At 46.8% G+C, this 25,383-nt stretch overlaps 1 protein-coding gene across 1 annotated transcript in view; it reads right to left on the minus strand.

Annotated features, from left to right (window-relative positions):
* Nucleotides 1–23,684, minus strand: part of LOC146822204 (uncharacterized) — a 229,168-nt gene extending 205,484 nt beyond the window's left edge. Inside the window, exons 1-2 of the mRNA XM_085613334.1 lie at nt 23,509–23,684; nt 21,450–21,596 (exon numbers count right to left, since the gene is read on the minus strand). Of these exons, the coding sequence (XP_085469460.1) occupies nt 21,450–21,596; nt 23,509–23,599 (238 nt within the window). The 5' untranslated portion in view covers nt 23,600–23,684. The remainder of the gene's footprint in view (nt 1–21,449; nt 21,597–23,508) is intronic.
* Nucleotides 23,685–25,383: the final 1,699 nt, after the last annotated feature.

A 25,383-nucleotide genomic window follows, 5' to 3' on the forward strand; every position in this document is an offset into this window, starting at 1 on the left:
GGGGTTATGCTGGGTGTAGTGTTTTATGGTTTAGGATAGTGCAGTGGTTTTTGGGTAGTGCTGGGGGTACTGCTGGGGGTGGTGTTTTAGGGTTTAGGGTAGTGCAGTGGTGTTCGGGCAGTGTAGGGGGTCGTGCTTGGGGTAGTGTTTTAGGGTTTAGGCCAGGGCAGTGCAGTGGTGTTCGGGAAGTGTAGGGGGTCGTGCAGGGGGTTGGTTTTTTTAGAGTTTAGGGAAGAGCAGTGGTGTTCGGGCAGTGTAGGGGGTCATGCTGGGGGTGGTGTTTCAGGGTTTAGGGCAGTGCAGTATTTTTCTGGCAGTCTAGGGGGACGTGCTGGGGGTGGTGTTTTAGGGTTTAGGGCAGTGCAATGGTTTTCCGGAAGAGTAGGGCGTCATGCTGGGTGTCGTGCTTTAGGGTTTAGGGCAGTGCAGTGTTGTTCCGACAGTGTAGGGGGTCGTGCTGGGGCTAGTGTTTTAGGGTTTGGGGCAGTGCAGTGGTGTTCCGGCTGTGTAGGGGGTTACGCTGGGGTGGTGTTTCAGGGCTTAGGGCAGTGCAGTGGTGTTCGGGTAGTGTAGGGGGTTGTGCTGGTCGTGGTGTTTCAGGGTTCAGGGCAGTGCAGTGGTGTTCAGGCAGTATAGGGGGTCGTGCTGGGGCTGGTGTTTCAGGGTTTAAGGCAGTGCAGTGGTGTTCATGCAGTGTAGGGGGTTGTGCTGGGGCTGGTGTTTCAGGGTTTAGGGCAGTGCAGTGGTGTTCAGGTAGTATAGGGGGTCGTGCTGGGGGTAAATTTAGGGTAGTGCAGTAGTGTTTGAGTAGTGTAGGGGGTCATGCTGGGGGTAGTGTTTCAGAGTTTAGGGTAGTGCAGTGGTGTTTGGGTAGTGTAAGGGGTTATGCTGGGGGTAGTGGTTTAGGGTTTATGGTAGTGCAGTGGTGTTTGGGTAGTGTAGGTAGTGATGCTGGGGGAGTGTTTTAGGGTTTAGGGTAGTGCCGTTGTGTTTGTGTAGTATAGGGGCTTGTGCTGGGGGTTGTGTTTTAGGGTTTAGTGTAGTGCAGTGGTGTTTGGGTAGTGTAAGGGGTTATGCTGGGTGTAGTGTTTTATGGTTTAGGATAGTGCAGTGGTTTTTGGGTAGTGCTGGGGGTACTGCTGGGGGTGGTGTTTTAGGGTTTAGGGTAGTGCAGTGGTGTTCGGGCAGTGTAGGGGGTCGTGCTTGGGGTAGTGTTTTAGGGTTTAGGCCAGGGCAGTGCAGTGGTGTTCGGGAAGTGTAGGGGGTCGTGCAGGGGGTTGGTTTTTTTAGAGTTTAGGGAAGAGCAGTGGTGTTCGGGCAGTGTAGGGGGTCATGCTGGGGGTGGTGTTTCAGGGTTTAGGGCAGTGCAGTATTTTTCTGGCAGTCTAGGGGGACGTGCTGGGGGTGGTGTTTTAGGGTTTAGGGCAGTGCAATGGTTTTCCGGAAGAGTAGGGCGTCATGCTGGGTGTCGTGCTTTAGGGTTTAGGGCAGTGCAGTGTTGTTCCGACAGTGTAGGGGGTCGTGCTGGGGCTAGTGTTTTAGGGTTTGGGGCAGTGCAGTGGTGTTCCGGCTGTGTAGGGGGTTGTGCTGGTGGTGGTGTTTTAGGGTTTAGGGCAGTGCAATGGTGTTCCAGCAGTGTAGGGGGTCATGCTGGGTGTAGTGTGTTCTAGGGTTTAGGGCAGTGCAGTGGTGTTCAGGCTATGTAGGGGGTCGTACTGGGCATGGTGTTTCAGGGTTTAGGGCAGTACAGTGGTTTTCGGGCAGTGTAGGTGGTCATGCTGGGGTTGGTGTTTCAGGGTTTCGTGTAGTGGAGTGGTTTTGGGGCAGTGTAGGGGATCATGCTGGGGGTGGTGTTTCAGGGCTTAGGGCAGTGCAGTGATGTTCGGGCAATGTAGGGGGTTGTGCTGGGGGAGCTGTTTCAGGGTTTAGGACAGTGCAGTGGTGTTCGGGCAGTGTAGGGGGTGGTGTGGGGGCTGGTGTTTCAGGGTTTAGGGCAGAGCAGTGGTGTGCAGGCAGTGTAGGGGGTCATGCTGGGGCTGGTGTTTCAGGGTTTAGGGCAGAGCAGTGGTGTTCATGCAGTGTAGGGGGTCGTGCTGGGGCTGGTGTTTCAGGGATTAGGGCAGAGCAGTGGTGTTCGGGCAGTGTAGGGGATCGTGCTGGGGCTGGTGTTTCAGGGTTTAGGGCAGAGCAGTGGTGTTCGGGCAGTGTAGGGGATCCTGCTGAGGGTGGTGTTTCAGGGTTTAGGGCAATGCAGTGATGTTTGGGCAGTGAAGGGGGTCATGCTGGGGGTGGTGTTTCAGGGTTTAGGGCAGTGCAGTGGTGTTCGGGTAATATAGGGGGCCATGCTGGGGGTAGGTTTAGGGTAGTGCAGAGGTGTTTGAGTAGTGTAGGGGGTCGTGCTGGTTGAAGTGTTTTACAGTTTAGGGTAATGCAGTGGTGTTCTGGTAGTGTAGGGGGTCATGCTGGGGGTAGTGTTTTAGGGTTTATGGTAGTGCAGTGGTGTTTGGGTAGTGTAGAGAGTGGTGCTGGGGGGAGTGTTTTAGGGTTTAGGGTAGTGCAGTGGTGTTTGTGTAGTGTAGGGGGTCGTGCTGGGGGTAGTGTTTTAGGGTTTAGTATAGTGCAGTGGTGTTTGGGTAGTGTAGGGGTTATGCTGGGCGTAGTGTTTTAGGGTTTAGGGTAGTGCAGTGGTGTTTTGGTAGTGTAGGGTGTACTGCTGGGTGTAGTGTTTTAAGGTTTAGGGTATTGCAGTGGTGTTTGGGCCGTGTAGGGAGTACTGCTGGGTGTAGTGTTTTAGGGTTTAGGGTAGTGCAGTGGTGTTTGGGTAGTGTAGGGGGTACTGCTGGGGGTAGTGTTTTAGAGTTTAGGTTAGTGCAGTTGTGTTTGGGTAGTGTAGGGGGTCATGCTTGGGGTTGTGTTTTAGGGTTTAGGGTAGTGCTGTGGTGTTTGTGTAGTGTAGGGGGAGTGTTTTGTTTGGGCAGTGTAGGGGGTCGTGCTGGGGGTGGTGTCAGGGTTTAGGGTGGTGGTGTTCGGGCAGTGTAGGGGGTCGTGCTGAGGGTAGTGTTTCAGGGTATAGGGCAGTGCAGTGGTGTTCGGGCAGTGTAGTGGGTCGTGCTGGGGGTGGTGTTTCAGGGTCCTGCTGGGGGTGGTGTTTCAGGGTTTAGGGCAGAGCAGTGGTGTTTGGGCAGTGTAGGCGGTCATGCTGGGGTGGTGTTTCAGGGTTTAGGGCAGTGCAGTGGTGTTCGGGCATTGTAGGGGGTCATGCTGGGGGTGGTGTTTTAGGGTTTAGGCCAGGTAAATTTATCGCTAAAACTCCTTAGCGACATTTTTGTTGCTTTGCTACAGAATCCAGATACCTTGTGAGTAAAAGAGTCGCAGAGACCACTGCATTGAACTGAACATCATTTTGTGAACCTTTAACTATTTTTGCGGCATTTTTAAAGTAACCATATTTTTCTAGTATTGTGAATTTTTACTGTTATTGGTCTTGTGATTAAGTCTATATAAATATACCTATTTTTTTATAACTACTTGAGTGGTGTCCATATGTAGTGTTCCTCATTGTATTACTGTGTACGGTCATAAATGCTTCACACACTGCCTCTGAGATAGGCCTAGCTGCTCGTGCTACGTTACCACTGGGTTGAGCAGGGGTTATCAAAGGGTGTAGGCTGCTTACTCTGACTTAGGAAGAAGGGTCCCTACTTGGAGAGTGGCCAGCCATTGCCAACTAGAGACCCCCATTTCTAACAAACATCATCACAGAAGTTGAGTGGGAGAAGTTGGCCTGGTATATGCTGTCCACTAGTTATAGCGGGCACCCTGTACCAGTCCAAACAACCCCTTATTGGTTATAGGTTAAAGACAACCTTTATTGAAAGCTATGCTAGTGGTAGCTATGGAGAGCAGCCTTCAGGCTAAGTCTTGAAGGAATGTAAATCAGCTTGTTTTACCAGTCTATAATCTCTTGAGTGCCTAAATGAAAGACAACCACACCAGGTATATATATAAAACATATGTATTTATTTCTAAACACACCCTCCTAGACTCTTTATGAGGCCAGAGGTCAAAACACATAAGTTACACTTCAAATATGACAGTAATAAGCACAAATACACGTCAGGCCCTGGGGCGAGCCAAACCATATACTAAAATAGTGGAATAAGAACCATGACTTAACTAGATACAAGGCCTTGAGCCTGTAGAATCGCTGGGACCCGAAGGAACCGCCCAAGGTAGTGACACAAGGGACCCACGGTGGCCGTGTGCAGTGTGTGAACACAGCCGTGAGCTCCCGTTAGCTTCTATGGGGAACGTCGCCGTTAGATTTTTAAAGATTAGGGACACTTAGAAACGAGTCAGGACCAACCCCTGTGGGACTTAGGAAGTTCTAGGGTCAACACCCACGGGAGCACCGGAGTACTCGTGTTACCTCACCCAGGGAAGCCGGGTGCATAGGTGTCAAATGGTGTTGGGTCGAATTGTCTATTTCAATGGGAGCCGGCAAAGAAGTGCTGCTGCTGGGAAGATGCAAAGTGTCCGAAGAGTTCCAAGCATGGAACAGAGTTGAGAGGAACCTGAAAGCAGAGGGGACAGAGTCTGGGTCACAAGCCAGTGACCAGGAAGGCGATAGGCAGATGCCCACTGATGTCGGGTGATTTCAGGTGAAGAAGGTTAAGCTTGACTCTTCAGCCACGAGGACCAGGAGGCATCGAGGATAACCAGGAGCTGGATTCGAGCTGTCCCACAAAGGATGTCAAGTGCTGCAGCATCGGTGCCTGGATTGGACACAACAAGCATTTGCAAGAGCAACTCACGCAGAAAGGTGAAAGATGCTTCGGTGCAGACCAGCAAGGTCTGAGGGACTCTCCACGTGGTAGGGAGTCAGGGCACATCTGGAGCAACTAGGAAAGCCCAAGGAAAATCAAAGTTACCACTCAGGGACCCACCAGTCAACGGACCAGGGATCGCGAAGGGACCTTGAGAGAAAACACAAAATGGTGGCCCACGGGTCACTCGAGGTGACTAGGCTGACAATCTTCGGTGGAACTTCTGCTCGAGGTGAGGGCTACACGTAATCCCAAGCACGACTTCAAGAGACGTTGAGAAGTCAATGCACTTGCAAAAGTGTGCGGTGACCAGGAGTTCCAGTTCCACATTACTCACGAGGGCTGCGCGTCTCAGCTTTGCTGGGAACAAGGGGTTGGCCTGTGGGATGTCTGGAAATCCTCTTCTGGGCTGCAAATACTTTGGAGTCTGGCAGGAGCTTCAGAAATGCAGACCGGCAAATTGCTTTGTTGGTGCCTGCCAGGCAGGGGAGGCCCTCCATGACCCCAAGGGAGATTTCTTCAGTCCTCTAGTCTTGAGTAGAGTGTCAACGTTCCAGGATTCAGCTTCAGAGTTTCATCCAGGTATATCTAAAGTTCCGGTTACAGAGGTTCCTTACTTATACCTAAGGAAAGGGTTTGACTAGCTCTGGGGACCCACCTGTGGGAGGGTTTGGAAAGAGGGGTGGCTACATCCATTTCCTTTGTCCAGTTTCATGCCAGAGCAGGGGCTGGAAGCCCCAGAACCGGGTTGAGCTGCTGGACTATGCACAGGGACACCAAATGTGCCCCCAGTGCAGGACTTCAAAGTACTCAGAGAGTGCTCCCACCCAGCCCCAGTACACATAATCCTGTCTAGGAGGTGGTTACACCTCCCTGTGACAGGAAACCTATTGTTCAGGCCTCCCCTGCTGGAGTTTCGGTCAGCAGCAGGAGTCTAGAACTGTGTCTGTGGCTGCAGCATCCATTTTGTGATGCCAGGGCTCTGTTAAGTTTCTACCGGGTAACCCAGTACTGCCATGTCTCTCCCTCTAGAAGGGTGGGATCATATTTCCACTCCAATTACTGGTTTGAGGGTATGATTCCAAGGTGTTTGACACCAAACACAACATGTTTCCGTGCAGCCAGTCCAAAGTTAGCATTTACCGGTTGGTTATAATGCACTTAAGAGTATATGGTCAGGCTGCACCACTGACAACCCCAGAGAAGAGATTCCGAAGGCTGCAGAGGGGCTCGGCTCAGGCCTGGGCACCCTCTCACATATAACCAAGCACTCTGCCTTCAGGATTGTTAAGGCCTGCCATAGGAGTGACAGGAGGTTTGTATGTGCAGTGATAGGTGAGGTATGGTGAACCTATACCTCAGTAAGGGGTGCATGCACCACCTTACCCAGGCTGCAGTAGCAGACCTGTGGTGTCATTTTGGGTGGCTTTCCATGGGTGGCATAATACATGCTTCAGCCCCTGGTTGGCCTCTGGGGTACCTATGCCCTGGGTACATAGTATACCATATACTAGGGACTCACAAGGATACCTCAGGATCCAATCTGTGGTGTACCTAAAGTACATGCAATCAATTTAGAGAGGAAGCAGCTAGGCTGGGGCCCTGAATAGCAGGGTCCCAGCCATACTAAAGTCAAAAAACAGTGAAACACCAGCAAAAAGTGGGGGTAAACATGTGAAGCAGATCCTACTCTCCTACATCGAGGGCCTGCCCCCAAGTGTTAACCCATTCTAGTGCCCTGTAAAACAAAACAGCCCAAGAAGCCACTCATGTAAAGTACTGGATTAAAGGAACTACGCCCGGCTTCTGGACGGTGGGGCCAGACCTGTCCATACTGGTGGCCGCCCATTGGTGGCAGCTCATTTCACTGAATGTCCCTGCCGTGCCCCCTTCTCACAAGTTTACGAAGGGGTAATGCATCAGTGAACTGCATAGCATGCAGAAAGGTAATAGTAAAATAACCTAGTACAAAGAATTAAAAGAACTAGTTGCCTCCAGCAACTTTCATGACATCAGTCCCAAGAACGTATGGAAACATCTGGACTTCTTTCTGTGTGCACGAATGATCTCTTGTGAGCTGACCAGATTAGGAAGTGATGTAGACTGGAATGATTCAAAACACAGGGTAATATACAAGAGGACTGCTCTGCCTCTGCGTCCCTTTTTTGATGCTCTCGGGGTGCAGGCCTCGCAATCATATCTATGACGCCAGTCAAAGTCTTACTCCATGGGGCTTATTTACAATCACCTTGCGCCACTGGTATGTTACTTCTTCCCATATTAAAAGTGACACACCGACGGCACAAAGGGCTTGTAAATAAGCTCCATAAAGTAAACCCTTACTCTGCCCCAAAAAATCACGGAAAACTGGGGTAGCGAATTTATTTTTCATTTCTCCTCGTATTTTAATCATTCCATGTGTGCTGCATTTTGCAGCACCCTTAGAAACAGAAAAATGGATCCATGGATTGTTTTTGTGCAGGAATATGTCCCTTCCTGCAGAAAAACAATCCTGCCAACAACGCAGACGGCCTTGCACCATGGTCCAAGGGTGCCTGCGTTGGGGCTAGGCACCGGGGGGGGCATATATACAGCTAAGTGGTGCAGGTTCGCGCTGCAGGCAATTTAGCAGCTCCATGCTGAATCATATAAAAATTGAAGGGATGCACCGTATTGACAAGAATACCTTCTGCTTCCCCTTGGGCCCGGTCCTAAAAAGCTGGGTAGCACCAGTGCAGGCACCCGTGCACCATGGTGCAAGGGTGCCTGCATTGTAGGGATGATTGTGTTGGTGCAGGAAGGGACATCTTGCTGCACAAAAACAATCATTAATGGTGATTTGCTCCTTCTATGTGTCCTGCAGAATGCAGCACTCATAGAAGGAGCAAAACGAGAGAAATAAAAGTATTTCACCTCGTTTCCCCCCTCTAATGCCTCCTTTCTTTTTTGCAGCTGCCTCAGACTTAGAGATCCTTGTAAATCTGGGGCAGTGTCCATAAGCAATGGGTGTTGTGTGGCTATGCCCACAGCAACACCTATTTACTGCCTCTTTGCTTCAGAAAACTGTGGTGAGGTGGCCAATATTTACAAGGCGGAGTTCAACCACACATAGTGGCCTAGCAGTGCTTTGTAAAAATGGTGTCGGGCATTGCGCCACTGGCTTGTCTGAAAAAGTGATGCTCTGGTGGTGCAATGCACGTGTAAATATGCCGCCAAATTGTGCGCTGGCCCTGGCTGGAAGGAGAGGAATGTACCATAAATACAGTGCATTTCTGCCATTTCAAATTGACGTAGGGCAGTGCAGCAAAAAGACTTGCGTCATTGCCCTACGCCAATGGTTTGTCAATGAGGCCCCACATGTCTCAGATGGAAACATCTGCACTGGCTCATTTCAGCATTTACTTCAAGCATTCTTAGGAGAAAAAAAATTAGCCCCACTCTACACACACATATGCCAGAAAAGCACTATTTGTTTGCCATATTTGCTAAAAGAATTTTGGCCTCGGGTCAATGGAAAGGCTTCTTTTCACTTGTAGTGAATTTTAACTTTATAGTCAATAAAATGCGTTTGTTTCTTCAGTAAAACCCTGCTGCCTGCCTCCACTTGCAGTGTGTGTGCTCCTTCTGGTGTGGAAGCAATGCAACTACTGGCATTAAATAATCCTTACAAATGGGGACAACTATGTTCTTCGATGTTTGCATCTGTGGGGTTATATCGAGCTTTACCAGTTAAAACTGGAAACCTGAAATCCTACCTATAGAGAAGAATTCAGATTATCCATCAATACTGGAACCAATGAACTATAATGAATACCGCTATATGTAATGACTCCTTTTTGGCTGCTGCCTCAGATTTACAGATCCTTGTAAAGCTGGGGCAGTGTCCATAAGCAATGTGTGTTGTGTGGCTACGTCCACTGCAACATTTATTGCACTCCTCTTTGCCACAGAAAACTGCGGTGAGGTGGCCCATATTTACAAGGCGGCGTTTAGCAATGCAAAGTGGCTTAGCACCGCTTTGTAAGTATGGAGCAGGGCATTGCGCCACCAGAGCGTTGTAAAAAGTGTCGCTCTGGTGGCGCAATGCACGTGTAAATACGATGCCAAATTGTGTGCCGGCACTGGCTGGAAGGAGAGGAATGCCGCGTAAATATGGTGCATTTCTGCCCTTTCAAATTGGTATATGGCAGAGCAGCAATAGACTTGCTGCACTGCCCCAAGCCATGACCCCCACACGTCTCCCATGGAAACATCTGGACAGGCTCATCTCGGAATGTACTTCAAGCATTCTTAGGAGAAAAAAAGCAGCTCACTCGACACACATTTGCCAGAAAAGCACTGTTTGCTGGCCATATTTGCTGCAAAAAATGTCGCCTCGGGACAACGGAAATAATTATTTTCACATGTAGTGAATTTTCACTTTAGAATCAGTAAATACTTCTGTTTATTTAATAAAACCCTGTGCCTGCCTGCACTTGCAGTGTGTGTGCTCCCTCTGGTGTGAAAGCAATGCAACTGCTGGTATTAAATAATCCTTACAAATGAGTACAACTATGTTCTTCATTGTGTGCATCCGTGGGGTTATATCGGGCTTCACCAGTTAAAACCACAAACCTGAAATCCTACCTATAAATAAGAATTCAGATTATCCACAGCTACTGTAAAAAATAACTGAAATGAGTTTCGTTATATGTAGCAGTCTGTGCTTAATTTGCAAAATAGTGAATGCCGATGCCAAAGCTTTGCTCAGAAGCTCGCCTGTCCTAAGGCTGGGCGGTGCTGATGTCACCTAAGGCCTCTTTAATCCACAATTAGACACTCCCTGTCCTTTTATCTCTCTCTTGCATGTTCCTGTTTTATCCCTTTGCGGTGGGTTTTTCATCTTTCTATTCTTCCTCCTTTACCCTACTTTTGTTTTTCCCGCACTTGCTCTTGGTCAATGCCTGATGAGGAGAAATAAGTGCTGGTCCCCAAAAATGAGTGCCGACGGACCCCACCTGTGACTACCGGCTCAAATTAAGCACTAGTATCAGTAGATATAACTAGGAGGTTCCCCCCACAATTCTCGACCCCCTAATAACCCAAAAAACTACCTTATAATGAAGAATCGGATTATCCAAAACTACTGATCCACAATTAACTATAATGAGTACTAGTGGATATAATGAGGAACTTCCTTATAGTTCCACTACACCAGGGGTCATGGTTCCAATACAGATCCCTACTCAGCAACATTCAACCACTAAAAAACCCAGGTAACCACCTTATAAGGAAGAATCAGATTTTCCATAACTACTGGTAAAAATGAACTATAATGAGCACCAGTAGATATAACTAGGACATGCCCCACACTTCTCCTACCCCAGGGGTCCAATACATGATCAGCACAGCAACATTCAACCACTAAATAACCCAAGTAACCACAATATAAGGAAGAATCAGATTATCCATAACTACTTGTAACAATGAACTATAATGAGTAGCAGTAGATATAACTAGGAAATTCCCCACACTTCTCCTACACAATGGGTACAATGCACATCCACACAGCAACATTCAACTGCTAAATAACCCAAGTAACCACCATATAAGGAAGAATCAGATTTTCCATAACTACTGGTAAAAATGAACTATAATGAGTACCAGTGGATATAACTATGAAATTCCCCAGACTTCTCCTACACAATGGGTACAATGCACATCCACACAGCAACGTTCAGCCGCTAAATAACCCAATTAACCACCATATAATGAAGGGTCAGATTATCCATAGCTCCTGGCTAAAATAAACTATAATGGGTACCAGTTGATATAAATAGGAGGTGCAATACATACTTAAAATGCTCTACAGTGAAACATTCCTTGGTCTCGCATGTAATCCAGTCTTTGGAGTAATTCATGTACATATACATGACCTACATATCAACCTACACAGATGGATCAAGAAATGTATACCCAACTCCCTTGTGGACATTTCCTGTGAACCTTCTTTAATGTCTACTATTCTGATCCATCAAAAAAGAACAGATTAGCAACAACCACAGAATGACATTGCAACCCCACACACACTAATATGCAGTACCATTGGATATCCAACATTAGTGTCATCATTGTCACCACAATCCTCTCAAAATGCTCTGTGGTCCCTTGAGGTAAGACAATACCAGTATCACTCCTCACTGATCACCTCGCTGGACAGCGTGGTCTGACGTCCCACTTAACTTAAGAGACAATCTGTAAAGTATTTGTGCAACACTTAGACAGTAAAACAGTAGAAACACCATACTAAAAGATACTCTATCAATTTAGAAAAATAGAACTTCATTTAATACATAAAATAAGAACAAAACAACAAAAATCCAATGTGTTGAAGTTGAGACATGAGTTTTTAAAGATTAAATGCAAAAATAGTGCTTAGAAGCAAGAAGCGCCTAAAGACTTAATTGGACACGCCGGACCGGGACAAAGTCAAGAGTTCAGGCCTATCCTGATGGAGCGCAGGCCACACACAGGGACCCACTTAGGTCAACTGAACAAACATACCTTGATCCTGGGGTTGCATCGATAAAGATATGGGATGCAGCCGAGCGACGCTTCGGTGATCCCCAAGTATGATGTGCCAGATTTCTCCACACAGTGACCGCGATGCCATGGTTCCGTGAGTGATGCGCTGGTTACGAAATGCGACAGTTCTTAAGGCCATGAGCCAAGTTTCTCTACACTGTAGGTGATGCTTAGATCATTTCCATGCAGATGCTATGATACATTAGTTCTGAAGCGGCAGTTCCCAGTGCGATGTTGTGGTTCTTAGCATGATGCGCCGATCCGGTTCCTGCAACACAGGCAGTGCATCAATTCTGCTCTCGCAGCAGAAGATGCGCTGGTACCGCTGGAGCAAACCCCTAAGCCAACTTCCAAGGGTCCAGGACTGGGGTGCTACCAAATGGCAGGACAGACTCACAAGCAGTAGTGTCCAAGGGTTGGAACAGGAGGGTGGTAAGCATTTTGTGTCCTGAGACTTAGATAACAGGAGGCAAGCCAGAAAAGCCTTAGAGTCACTCTGGGTTCACATGATGCAGGTCCAGTTCATCTCACCCAGGAAAGAGAGAGCAGCAGGCAGCAGGGCTACTAAAGAAGGCAGGATTTCAGCAAACAGCAGCTCCAGCAGAGTGGCAGTCCTTGAGCAGCGGCAAATCTTCCTCTCCCTGGCAGAGCGGCCACAGTTCCAGAAGTGTACTGAAGCTGTAGTGTCAGAGGTCCAGTACTTATACCCAGTTGTGTCTTCGAAATGGTGAGTACTTCAAAGAAATATTTGAAGTGCACAGAGCTCCACTTCTCCTGCCTAGGATCCAGACTAAACACAGAGGGGTATGCAGTCCTTTGTGTGTGGGCAGGGCACAGCGTATTCAGGTGTAAGTGTAAGGCTGCCCCCAGCTCCTCCCTCCCAACTTCCCAGGAAGAGCCAGCAGTCACACTTAAGAGCCCTTCGTGTGTGTCTGTATGGAGGGAATATACAAATCCCAGCTGTTTCCCAACTCTGACTGAACAGAGACAGGCAGCAGGCACCAAATACTGATTTAAGTAAATGCTAACTTTCCAAAAGTGGCATTTTCTAAAACTGTTATTTAAAATCCAGCTTCACCATAAGTTTTGATTTTAAATTGTGAGTCAAGTGACACCAGACTTAAAAAGTCTATTTCTTCATAATTGGGAATTGCACTTAAAATAAAGTAATAAGGTAATCCAATGATATCCTATTGGAGAGACAGGCCTTGTGATAGTGAAAAATGAAATTGGTAGTTTTTCACTATCAAAACATGTAAAACATGAATGTGCATGTTATGCTTTTAAATACATTGCACTCTGCCCTATAGGTTAGACAGGGCCTACCTAAGGGGTGCCTTATAGGTATAAAAAGGGATAGTTTGGGCCTGGCAAGAGGGTTTCTTGCCAGGTTGATATGGCAGTGTAAAAGTGCACACACAGGCTCTGCAGTGCCAGACCTGCGACATGGTTAAGGGGTTACCTATGTGGGTGGCACAATCAGTGCTGCAGGCCCCCTACTAGCCATTAATTTACGGTCCCAGGGACTTATTTAGTGCACTTTACTAGGGACTTATAGGTAAATTAAATAATTGGGGATTAACCAATATCACCACGTTTAGAGGAGAGGGCCCATGTACTTTAGCACTGGCTAGCAGTGGTAAAGTGCTCATGGTCCTAAAGGCAGCAAAAGGTTTGTGGTGATCCTTCAGAGCGGGCCATTTGCCAGCACTCCCCCACCCCCGCTAGCCTAAAGCCAGAGTAGACTAACCAATACACTGATGGATTTCCCTGCTCGGGGCAATAGAATGTGGACAATTGCCCACTACTGCAGGGCTACTAGCCAGTTCTATGGCTTTCTGAACTCAGTTGGATCCCTCTTTCTATACTCACTGGGGCCACTGAACTGATCCATGGTGAACCCTTTTCCTCACACGTGTACCCCATCTGTGCAGTACCTACATTAATTTACTCACAGACACATCCCAGGTGGGAGACAGTACCACCGTGGCCAACTAAGTGATGCAGCCCGTTCCACTTCTTGAGTCTGACTTCTGTCTCCAACCCAGGGAAAACTCTGTCCACAAGAACAGCAACCAGCAGAGGCCACTGACAACTGTCAATGTCAAGAGCCAGGCCCCAGGCCATCCACTGCTAAGGGGAGGATCTAAGCAGGGTCATTGGGTAAGTGTCGCCTCCAGCCTTAGGGCTGGCAAGGAGTTCCCTATGGGCGCCTGAGGTTTCTCTGAACTCTGTGGTGCCTCAGAATGGTGGGGCCATAACCCGATGCGTCTGGCACCCTACTTCCACTCTACCTCCCACCAGTTTAGGGATTGTACTGGGCAATCAACCAAGGGTTTGTACCTGGAGGCCGAACAGGGGGCAGAGTTGAGTCCTCCCTCACCCCGTCCCTCCATCTGGGATCCTGGACCTTACGTTTGGGAGTGGTACTCCCAGAAAACTGAACCATCAGGGCACTTTTGGCACTGCCCCTCTCATTCCTCCTGACACCGAAGGCAACTCATTCCCCAGAATGCCGTGCATGGGCATCTGGGGACTAACTATGACCCTCGGCTGGGTCACCTCCCCACCCCATTCCAGGGATATCAGGGCCATAGGACAGAAGAAGTTCTGAACAATGGGCCTGAGCTTTCCTACACACCTGACCAGTGTATTGTTGTAGGGAGACTAGTTTTTCAGCAACCATGGTCTCCCTCAGAACAGTGACTGGGAGCCCACTCATTTTCATCTGGGGCAAGTGATGACTCATACCCTCAGAGATCACCAATTCACCCGCTGAGTAAGTCCCCCATGGGATCATAGTATGGTCTTTGACCACCTGCCCCTGGGGACTACCTGCCCCTAAGACCACATTGGCCATTCCTGTAGAGGTACCACCAGTGAGTGGTTTCTGCGTGTGTCCTATGTGGGAGCCCTCAAAGCAGCGTGATTGAAAATAGGGCACCCTGGCCACTGACCACTAGAACCACCCCCTTGTTTCTCAGATGGGACTTCCGATGTCTCCCCTCCCCCATACTCTGGGACAGATGTATGACATTACAACGCGTGTCATTACAACGCGTGCAGTTACATCGCATGGGTTACAACGCATGCGATGTTACAAAGCTATGCCATTACAATGCAAGTCTTTACATCGACTTGCGCTAGATGGCGTGCTAAAATTAGAAAAGTGTAATTTACTATTCCATCTCCAGTCCACTTAACAGTAGGGAAGGCGTTGGGATAGTAAACTACACTATTTGTAATGTTAGCACGCCATCTAGCGCAAGTCGATGTAAAGACTTGCGTTGTAATGTCATTGCGTTGTAACATTGCATGCGTTGTAACGCATGCGATGTAAAGGCTGCGCGTGGTAAAAACCGCGTTGTAATGGCTGTTCCCCCTCTGGGACGTGTCTGGGTAACTTTTACCTCCCCCTTCCTCTGCTGAGGGGAACCAAAACCAGCCTTCTTGTGGTCACTTCCAGATACCTTCTTGGACACTCTGGTGTTAGCCCAGAGGTCCACTTCCTCAGCAAAGCTTCCTGGGGTCAGTCAGATTGCTGTCAACTGGATGCAGGCACAACTCAGGAAAACAGATACTGAGCATGTGCTCTCTCATAATTAAAAGGTACGATCCTTTAAAATCCCTAACCTTGCTGCCCCTCACCCAGCCATTCAGTGCCTTACTGGAGTAATCAACACCATCTACCCAGGATTGGTTGGAGGACTTCTAACTGTCCCTGAATCTTTGGATGATACTTCTCAGAGGTCAGTCCAAATGTGCAAATTAAAAAAGTTTTAATGGGAATGTACTTGGTCTAATCCCCAACCTCTAATGTCAGATGTGTGTGCCTCCCAAGTACCTGTTATTGTATTCATTTTGTGAATAGTCAGTATTCAAGTTCTTGGAAGAGGACTGCCTTGATTCCCAACATGTCTTGGAGATGATGCAACATCTGGGAGATCTAGCCCTCAAGTGGAGGGATAACCCTCTATCCGGGGTGATGATGATGAGGTACATCCCATTCCTAACTCATCATCTTACTTTCCCCGATATCCCTGGGCTTGCGTATTTATGAGATCTAGAAGCTTACAGCTCATGTCCTTCTGCAGAGGGAAACAAAATTCCACGGGATCCAGGCCAGTCAACGTAATTCTATGTAATTCAGAAAACATTTTTCACATATTGCCTGATTAAAAGCATTTAAATGAAATTCCAGCCCAATTCTGAGTAATACAATGGATTGAATACCAGTGTTTCACTTTCTTTACACGTACTAACATTGTCATGATTTCCTCCACTGAAGATATAGGATGACACATTTTCAGCTGGTGTTGAGATCGAATTCTACTCTGGTAATGGAGAACCAACGGAAAGGCCATACCCGACATCTGACAGAAACAAAAATAGAAAAAAAAATTCTCCTTTTTTGGGCGATTGAGCTTCCCGGTCAGCAATAACAACAAGCATTTGCAATGCAATAGGTCTCGCATTTACGCAAGTTTAAACTATTGGCATTGTAAATGAAAAAACCTTTTATTTATGTTTTGTTTTTTTACAACATAAATTAAAGGCATTTCATTTACAATACCATTTACAATACCAATAGCTCCAAAACTCGCAGTTGCGAGACCTATTGCTTTGCAAATGCTTGTTATGTGTATGATGCTGGCACTCAGAAAAACAGCTCCATTCTTCTACCCATCACTGGGCAGTGCTTTAAATGGAAAAATAGAAGTGCAAGTACTCATTATTCAGAGTACCTGTTTGCTCCTCAGAAGTGCCGGTACACTTTTGTGAAATGGATTGTAGCAGTGCTAAGTAGTGCAGGTAATGTGGCTACTCAGCTGGAGGCACGCTGAAGCCAGTAGACAGTGCTCGTTACCAGCTGAAGCCCTGGACAGTATGGTGCCCACAAACATCCTGAACCATAGAGCATTAAGCATTCATTTACTATATCTTTTTCAGCAGTGTGCACTCGCTGACCAGATAACATTGTGGTCACAAGAGATTTAGACCTTAGCTTATTGTTCCATCTAATGGGTTGCAAAAAAATGCAGAGGATGTTGTGTTTCATGGATTTATTGGGGTGGCCACCTCTCCCAAGGTCATGATGAACAGTGTCCCTAGTCCTGGATTTTTATATGGTGACCTAAGGCATTATGGGTGTTGTAGTCTTGCTTCGCTTGAACTATCTAGAGACTAACACACATGAAATCAATGATTTGCTGGTGAAACTGGAGGCAGTGACTGTAATAACATGGAATGAGGTGGTCACCCTCGTTTTGCTGTGACTTGGATCCCTTAGACCAGGGCTAGCAAGGGCAAGAGAGGGATAAGAACTGCTACCCCTTAGTGTCCTTAATTGTCCATGAGTAAATACTCTACAAAGTCTAAAGCACATTGTATTCACCCATCACTGAGTTTGGCAAGGAACTTTCATAGATCCAAATCCTAATTTTGCAGTCCCCCACCTTCTCCTGGGCACCTGATTCCCTCTTCCTTAAGCAAAGTCTGGACGAAGGACTGCATTACTACTGCCCAAAAAACTTAGGGAGACTGTGCCGCAGACCAGCAAACCTTGCAAAAGTTGCCTATCAATGTATGTCGTTAGCGGTGGTGTGCACGGAGCCTAAAATAGAAATTACCTCTTTGATTGTAAAAGAGAAAAGGGAGAGGATGCAGAATGTCCCTTGACTACACAACCCATTCTAGTGCCACGCTACTCAAAGTAGGGGAAGGATTTACAAGCACCCTTTCACAGATAAGCACCGCCGGCATCGCCATATTGCTCACTTGAGCTGTACTTCTGACTAGCTGTCAGACAAAAGTGCTTGCTGCATGACCTTGGAGTAGTCACCAGTCACTGCCTGAAGAACATGGGGTATTAGTCAGAGTAGCAAATCTGTCATAAGGGCGCGTTACAGACATTCGAGGCCCCCCTCTGCTCCAAAGACGAAAAAAAGACATAGGTGTACGCAAAGGAAATTTGGAGTTTTATGACTTTCCACCAACCTCTAAAAGAAGCTGTCAGATAAACAGATGCCCATTTAAACAAGTTTTGGTTTTCATTTTTTGTGCCGTGAAATCGTTTTCAGAGTGAAAACATTCTTTCCTCCACCGTCCTTTAAAAACTAATGCATTAGAAGCAGGTCAGGAACTCTGCGGGTCTAAGTAGAAATGTCTGCAGATAATTTACTTAGCGGAGATTCTTACGTGCACATCGAACTCTTCCGCAAGCAATATTCAGTGCATGTACTTACCGAGAAATCCATAAGAGGGAGCCATAGCACAGAGAACAGACAGCTATGTCTGCAGTTCCAAATTCAAACAGTACGCACTATACCATCCTTCACAAATTAAAATAAGATCACCTGGGCAGCATCTCAGATTAATTATATAGAAAAAACTTTTAATTTAATCCAGAAGGAAAAAAGAGCATTATTCATTCTGTTGCAATAGTATCAAAGTATTAACCCCTCGAACAACAAGCGTTGGCCGCGCGCGAGCGGCCGGAGACGCAATATGTGGTGGGGGAGGGGGAGAAGCGGGAGTTGTGTGTGCGCGTGCGTCATCGTGATCGCGATCGCTCTGAAAGCGAAAGTGATCGCGATCGCGATGACGCACGAGTTTTCAAAGTGCTGCTGGCGGCCGGCTTCGCGCGTGCATGATCGCGTGAACGCAAGCGTAAGGCCAGCCAGCAGCACTTTGAAAAGCCCACATACAAAATGTCTCTCCGAGCCAGCGCCCATGCGCTGGGCTCAGCAAGACCTAAAAAGAGGAGCCTGGAAAGCTGTGTGTCATCGGCTGCTTCATGGAGCTGTGTTTTTTTACCAACCTGTCTTGAATTAAGGTAAGAGGCAGTCCCTGCTCCCGCAGTGCTCTTGTGTCCCACAATGCTCCGGGGCATGATGGGAGCCGGTAGCATATGATGGTGCCTTTGCTGCCCTGTACAAGTATCCACAGCCACCACTGGAAGCATTCTGATTGGCTAGCCAGCTGCCACTTCTGTCTGTGGTGCTGAGTTGGCCTGCAGGTTTACCAGTATCTGATGAGTTTACAGGGACCAGTGCTAACAGCCTTATTACACAAATGGGACAGCTATTTATTGCTGTCTCATCATTATGCCCCCTCGTCTTTGACTTGGCCCTTGATTGGACTGCAGGCAAATTACAGCAGTTCAGGCTTTTCTAAGAAGGCATTACACTCTCAGGAGTCCTAAATGCCTTCTGTGAATTCCGAAAGTCTTAAAGTTAGGATTTTTCTCAGTTTAGGAGTCCTAAAGTTAGGACTCCTAACTTTAGGACTCCTAAATGCCTTCTGTGAATAGCGAAAGTCTTAAAGTTAGGATTTTTCTCAGTTTAGGAGTAGTAACATTAGGACTCCTAACTTTAGGACTCCTAAACTGAGAAAAATCCTAACTTTAAGACTTTCGGTATTCACAGAAGGCCTTTAGGAGTCCTAAAGTTAGGACTCCTAACTTCTGTGAATACCGAAATGAGTAAGTGCCTTCTGTGAATACCAAAATGAGTAAGTGCCTTCTGTGAATACCAAAATGGTAGTAAGTTTAGGCTTTTGTCTTAAGTTAGTTCTGTGAATCGGGCCCCGTGTGATGTGTACGTGTTGAGGGATGCCAAGGATGAGTCTGGCTGCGGTGTTCTGTATGGTCTGCTGGTTCTGAGTGTGTGGGTGATGGTCTTTAAGGATTTGGTGGGGATCCATTTGAAGGTTTTGCGAAAGATGCGGAGGGTGTTGAAGCAGGTGGAGGCGACTGAGTTGATCTGTCGGGTCATGGTGAGGGACAAGTTGAGAATTATGCTGAGGTTCTGGGCATGGTCGTGGGGCTCAGGGACTGCCAAGGGTGGTGGTCCACCAGGTGTTGTCCCATGCAGACGGGGAGGGTCAGAGGATGATGACTTCTGTTTTCTCTAAGTTAAGCTTCGGGCAGCTGCTGCTCATCCAGGATGCAATGTCCTTCATTCCTTCCTGAAAGATGAGTCTGGTGGTGGTGGGGTCCTTAGTGAGTGAGTGGATGACCTGGGTGTCATCAGCGTAGGATACTATGATGAGTCCATTCTGTCTGACGATGGCAGCGAGGGGGGCCATGTAGATGGTGTAGAGCATGGGGCTGAGTGACGATCCTTAGGGTACCCCGCAGTTGATCTCTGTCGGTTAGGAGAGGAAGGGGTGCAGCCTGACTCGTTGGGTTCTACGATTGAGGAAGGAGCAGATGCAGTCAAGGGCGGTACCCTGAATGCCGGCGTCGTGGACTTGGGCGGTGGGAGTGCAGTGGGGACAGTGTCTAAGGCTGCAGAAAGGTTGAGTAGGATTAGGGCCGCGGTGTGGCCTTGGTCGAGGAGGGTGCGGATGCTTCTGTAGCAGCGAGTAGGGTGGTCTCATTGCTGTGGTTGCTGCAGAATCTGGATTGGGAGCGGTCGGGGATGGAGTTCTCTTCGATGAATTTCGTTAGTTGAGCGTTGACGATCTTCTCTGTGACTTTGGCAGCAAAAGGGAGGAGAGAGATGGGTCGGTAGTTCTTGAGGTCCGTTGGGTCTGCTGAGGGCTTCTTGAGGAGGCGAATGTACCGGCTTCGAAAGTTGTGTTGATGGTGTGCCATAGCTCAGGAACAATGGCGGCTCTGGCTCTGTGGGAGATGTGTGGAGGGCAGGGGTACATGGGGGTTCCTGAGTGAAAGCCTTTCATGGTCGAGGCAGTGTCTTTGGTGGTGACTGGGGTCCAGGAGGAGATGGTAGGCTGGCTGTCATTAATGGGGGGAGGAGTGGGTTTGGCGTCCGAAGTTGACTAGAATATACGGAATACACAGCTTGGCAGAATGCGGGGAGTGACACGCTGGGTGGGGTAGGTCCTGGTGTAGTTGCTACTCTCCGAGAACAAGCGACCTAAATTGAAGGCCATCCGCTCACCAACTTGTGACATATTCATGTCACAGTCGTCCTTTAATGGGGACTTATTTGAATATTATCAGGCCCTTTACCAAGAGGATGCTAGGTTGGATGAACCTGGGCTTTTGGCAAACTTGTAACTCTGCTGATCCCCCATCTGGACCCTATTTCCCACCAGAAACTGGTTTCTCCTTTGATGATTGGTGTGGTTTGCCTGGCCCTAGTTCAAACGGCACACAACAAAACTCTGGGGACAGAAGGAATTTCTGTGGAGTCCTACACGACGTATAGAGCTTACTTGCCCACAACTATTGACTCTATTCCAAGCAGCCAAGACAGCTGGAACTCTTCCACCATCAATGAGGTAGGCACTCATAGTGGTGCTCCCCATAAGTGGGAAGAGCCTGTTGGTGGTTCGCTCTTATAGGTCACTCTTGCTGCTCATCACCGATTGAAAGGTGTTGGGCAAGATCATTGCTAATCGCCTGCTTCCATACGTGTCCACTTTGGTCCAAACAGACCTAAATGACTTTATTCTGGGAAGGAACACGTTCCTCAATCTTTGCAGACTGTTCCATAATTATGGAAGAGCAAGGTTTGGAGCCTACGACAGGAGCAGCGCTCTTGTTGGACATTAAGATGCCCTTTGAATCTTTGGCTTGGTCCTATTTCTAGAGGTACAGAGACATATGGAGTTAGGGTCAGAACTACTGTGATGGATAGACTTGGTGTACAGTACGGATGGGTAGAGATATTATCTGTCATTTATTGTTACTTCCTGTTTAATAATAAGAAAAATCAACTTGAAAAAAAGAAGATAATAAAGAATAGAATGCTTTTGTTTCTTAAAGCAATAAAAATGTGGTGAATAAGTAGAGTAATACCAAACATTTCGAAGTGCTTTTTAAATCACATTCAAGTGCACTTGGGTTTAATGACATGATTAGATACTTTTTAAGTTCTGTATACCAAGAAATAGATAAGAACATCAGGAGAAAGTAATCAGACTTTGTGTGGCCAATGAAAATGTAATGTTCTGTTACGCTATGTCATGGCTACCTTATGCAATGTTATGTTATCTCATGTCATGTTGTGTTATGCTATCTAGGGAAGCAACAGAGCTCAGTAATTGACTCCTGACCCCCAAGAAGGTAGATTGCTGAAGATACTTTACCTCTCACAGCAGTCAAACATGTTTTCCCACACATGTCGCAGCACTTCTGAGTCTTCAGGCACTGTCTGTCGCTCTGGCACTGTGGGGGACGCAGTGGCCGCTTGCACATGATATTTATGCGGGGGCATGTGCCTGGATGCGGTGCACCTGCAACACACCATCAGGATTGTTAACATTCTGAATTAGAAACACAGCCCTCCTGCGCTAACTGCACAATTGTCAAAAGCTGCTCACAGATCTTCACACTGAAAGATCCTTATAGATGGTTTGACTCCTTTGGAATTATGAGGATTGAAAAAGCATCACACATCTTCAGAGAAACTGCACACAGCTGCAGCTTTTCCAAACCACTGCCTTTTGTAAGTCAGATTAAGGTGTCTCACATTGTATCCCCTTCCACTGAATTTCCTGTCATCCTCTCTTCTACTATTCTTGCATTTTCTCTCCCACACTATTCGCTCGAAGACTCCTCACTCTTCATCTCTGCAGTCTACCGCTCTTCCCTATCACTTCTCATTTTATTGTTTTTCACTCTAGTGCTCTTCACTCTAAACTTTTCCCAGTACACCTCCTACACTCCACCGATCTTCATTCTATTCTTTTTACTGCTTAATCAATTAATCACAGTTTTTTCCATTGCTTTTTCCTCTACTGTTCTTGCCTCTATCACTTTTCATTCTATCTCCCTTCTTTCTACCACTCTCCCCTCTCTGCCCTGCATTCGCTGGATCCTCAATTCTTTCCTCAGTAACATTCTTTCATTGTTCACATGAGTTGCTGGATTTTCATAGTGGGATCTGATCTTCTTATGCAGCTGGGTTCTTGCAAATATTCCCTTTCATCCTCCATTGGGACCCTTAGACTAGTATCAGGTTGGCCACCAAAGGGTTTATATAACCTACATTTTTCTATAAGAATTTTGTAACACTGAATAGGATTAACCTTAATTTTGTTTCTAAATCCTGACTCCACCCTTTGGAGATTATGGCGCCTTTACATTTTCCTTCACTGTTCCCTTCTTTCTCTCACTTTCCAGCTCTGCACCAACAAAATATGCTTTTTTGTTTGGTTTGTGTTTTTTAATTCAGTGGGTTCTAGCCTGGCAAGGACAGGAGAAAGACTGCTACTTTATGATCTGTATATGGTGCCTATGATTGGCAGCCAGGGTCTGCAACTGTGTGCAAATGCCTTATGTAAAAGTTGTTTTATGCAGAGGTATCAGACTTCAGATGGGAGCAATGTTGAATGCTGCAGTACGTTCCTTCACACCTAGCAGTGGGTCTGAGAAGACAGTGAGTGGGCATGGAACACTAACTACAGTATCAAGCTCTGAGCTGGCACCTTCCTCCATACAAAGGAGTGCAACAGAGGAGACCATGAATGGGCGTGCAACAATAACTACAGGGTCACACTCAGAGATAACACCTTCCTCCGCGACTAGCAGTGCGTTAGAGGAGACAGTGAATGGACGTGCAACAATAACTACAGGGTCACACTCAGAGCTAGCAGCTTCCTCCACACTTAGCAGTGCATCAGTAGAGACAGTGAGTGAGCAAGGAACAATGACTACAGAGTCACACTCAGAGATAGCACCTTCCTCCACAGAGGAGACAGTGGATGGACATACAACGATAACCAAAGGGTCAAACTCAGAGTGTAAAGATGAGAATGGTCAGTGTTTGTACATGTCTAAGAGGAAAGAGGGGACGGAACTTTGTCCAGTCTCCTGGTGCCTAATATTGTGATGGTGCCATTGGTTTTACTTGCACAATTTTCACCTTTACATGTTAGAAGGGGCACCATGAATGCATGCAGCACAACACAGATGTTTCACAGCTGGTGATAACCTTGTACACAATATCATGTCCCACCATGTTCCTCTACACTCTAGTTCCCAGCAAAACACGCTGGAGTAATCCAGCCACAATAGTATCCAGCAGCACGCGCCACCAGGGAACACCACAGTGGTGCAAAGTAGACCCCTGTAGCCCTCCAGAAAAAGACACAATCTTAATCCCTCAGATTTCAGAGGCTGTAGACCCGAGCCATGTTTACTCACCTGCAGGATAGTCCTCTCCCTCCACTGGATGCGCCTCGTAGGACCCAAGAAGGGCGACGAGGAGGAAGATTGCACCTGGAGTCTTCATCATGGAGTCTACAGCAATATCTGAATCCCGGCTTCACCTGTGGCTGGGATTTATAGGAAGAGAAGGAGGGAGGGGTGATGCTGTCAAACAAAGACGGGACACCAGCCAAGGATGTTTAAAGCCATCCCTTGCACAACCTGCAGCATTGTAGACACTCCCAGGCAAACCAGTTTTCATCATTATTTCCTCCATCCATCAGAGACAGACTCGCTGTTTGACTACTGTATGTAACCTTGGAACTCCCTGAAGGGATTTGATTGTGAAATAAATGGAAGTAATTGCACAATTAACATTTAAGGTTACTGGTGAGAAGACCTATGTGCTGTTACTGGAAAGAGTATTTCATCAGAGTCCAGTATTCCTGTACAGGAGAACATATTGGGGCAGTCTGAGCTGTTAAAAAAAAGATCAGGGCAACACAGGAGTATAGCACCAGGGACCTCCAAACAACATTGACTTGGCCCTTGCGACATCTGGAACTGCTTTTAGGATCCCTGGCAAAACCATTCAAGAAAAGAAGGTAACCAGTAGCTTGATGAGCATTGTTTACTTTCTACAGCATCCAATGGAACTGGGACTCTAGGTTCGGTGAAAATAAATTCAGCATTACAACGGGCCCTCTTATAAGTTGCCATGTTTCATTATTGTGATAACATGAAAAGATATCAGTTTGATCAAAGCCTTCACCTTTCTGCATCGCACAAGTGATAGTGTCTCACAAAAATGAACATAAATTGAAAAAATCAGCAATAAAGAATAATTTAATCCAGCACCATATTTCATAAGGAATGTGTTGGGGCTACTGCACAAAACAAATAGTAAGACTACACTCAGGTTTTTAAATCTACATCCAAGTGTAGTTTTACTACTTTTTGGAGTTTTAAACGCACAGTTGTTTCTGGCACAGATTTCCATACAGATTCCTTGGGAAATCACATGATTTTCAAGTCTGCCCTCCATTTCCACTGTCCGCGGCTCTCCATGGCAAAGAACTCCACAAAGAGGAAATGGATTCCCTTTGTGCAAATACAAATTTGTGTTTCTTTTTTTACCTGCCACGAAAACATGTTTCCCCTTGGACAACTCTGTTCATTTACACCCCCATCAAATTTGGTGATGAAGCATTTTTCTTTCCACCTTGGAAAGGTATTCACACCAACACATGGACGGAGAAAAAACAAATCTTTTTCAGGCTGGAAAGAGGATTGATAGGAGCTTGTGATTACACATAGACCTGCTTGTTTCTGGGAGTTTGCAAACTTTGTTTCAAGCCAAAACAAGCTTGGAATGCCCAGGAACACCCATGTGCCCATCCCTTGAAAATAATTTATGGATTCAGAAAATCCACACTCACGGTGGAGTTCTCAGGTTCCTTGAAAGGGTTTACACCAGCCTAGATTCCCTTTGTGAATTTCGGACAAGCATAGGAGAGGTACTTTTGTTCACCATTTATGAAAGTTTTAATTTTGTGGATAGGTCCCATGATGCGCCTGAATTAATACAGGTGGACATTTCAACTATTGTTTTTAAAAATCTATTTTTTCCTCTCCATATGATTTATCAATTCATTTCTTGCAAGATATACTCTTTGGGAATCATTAAGTCATGACTGTTTTTTTAATAAATCATTTTAATTGATTTTACAGCAGAATCAAAACTGTACACCACATTCAGTACACAACAGTATTGCCACCAAAAATCACTAACAAGAAGTCATGCTTTCCATATATTACAGAGATGAGTACACCATTCATGTTTCTAAGTATCAACCTCCATAAAGAGACTAT

Source organism: Triturus cristatus, chromosome 6 (assembly GCF_964204655.1).
Source record: "Triturus cristatus chromosome 6, aTriCri1.1, whole genome shotgun sequence".
NCBI classification, from domain to species: Eukaryota; Metazoa; Chordata; class Amphibia; order Caudata; family Salamandridae; genus Triturus; species Triturus cristatus.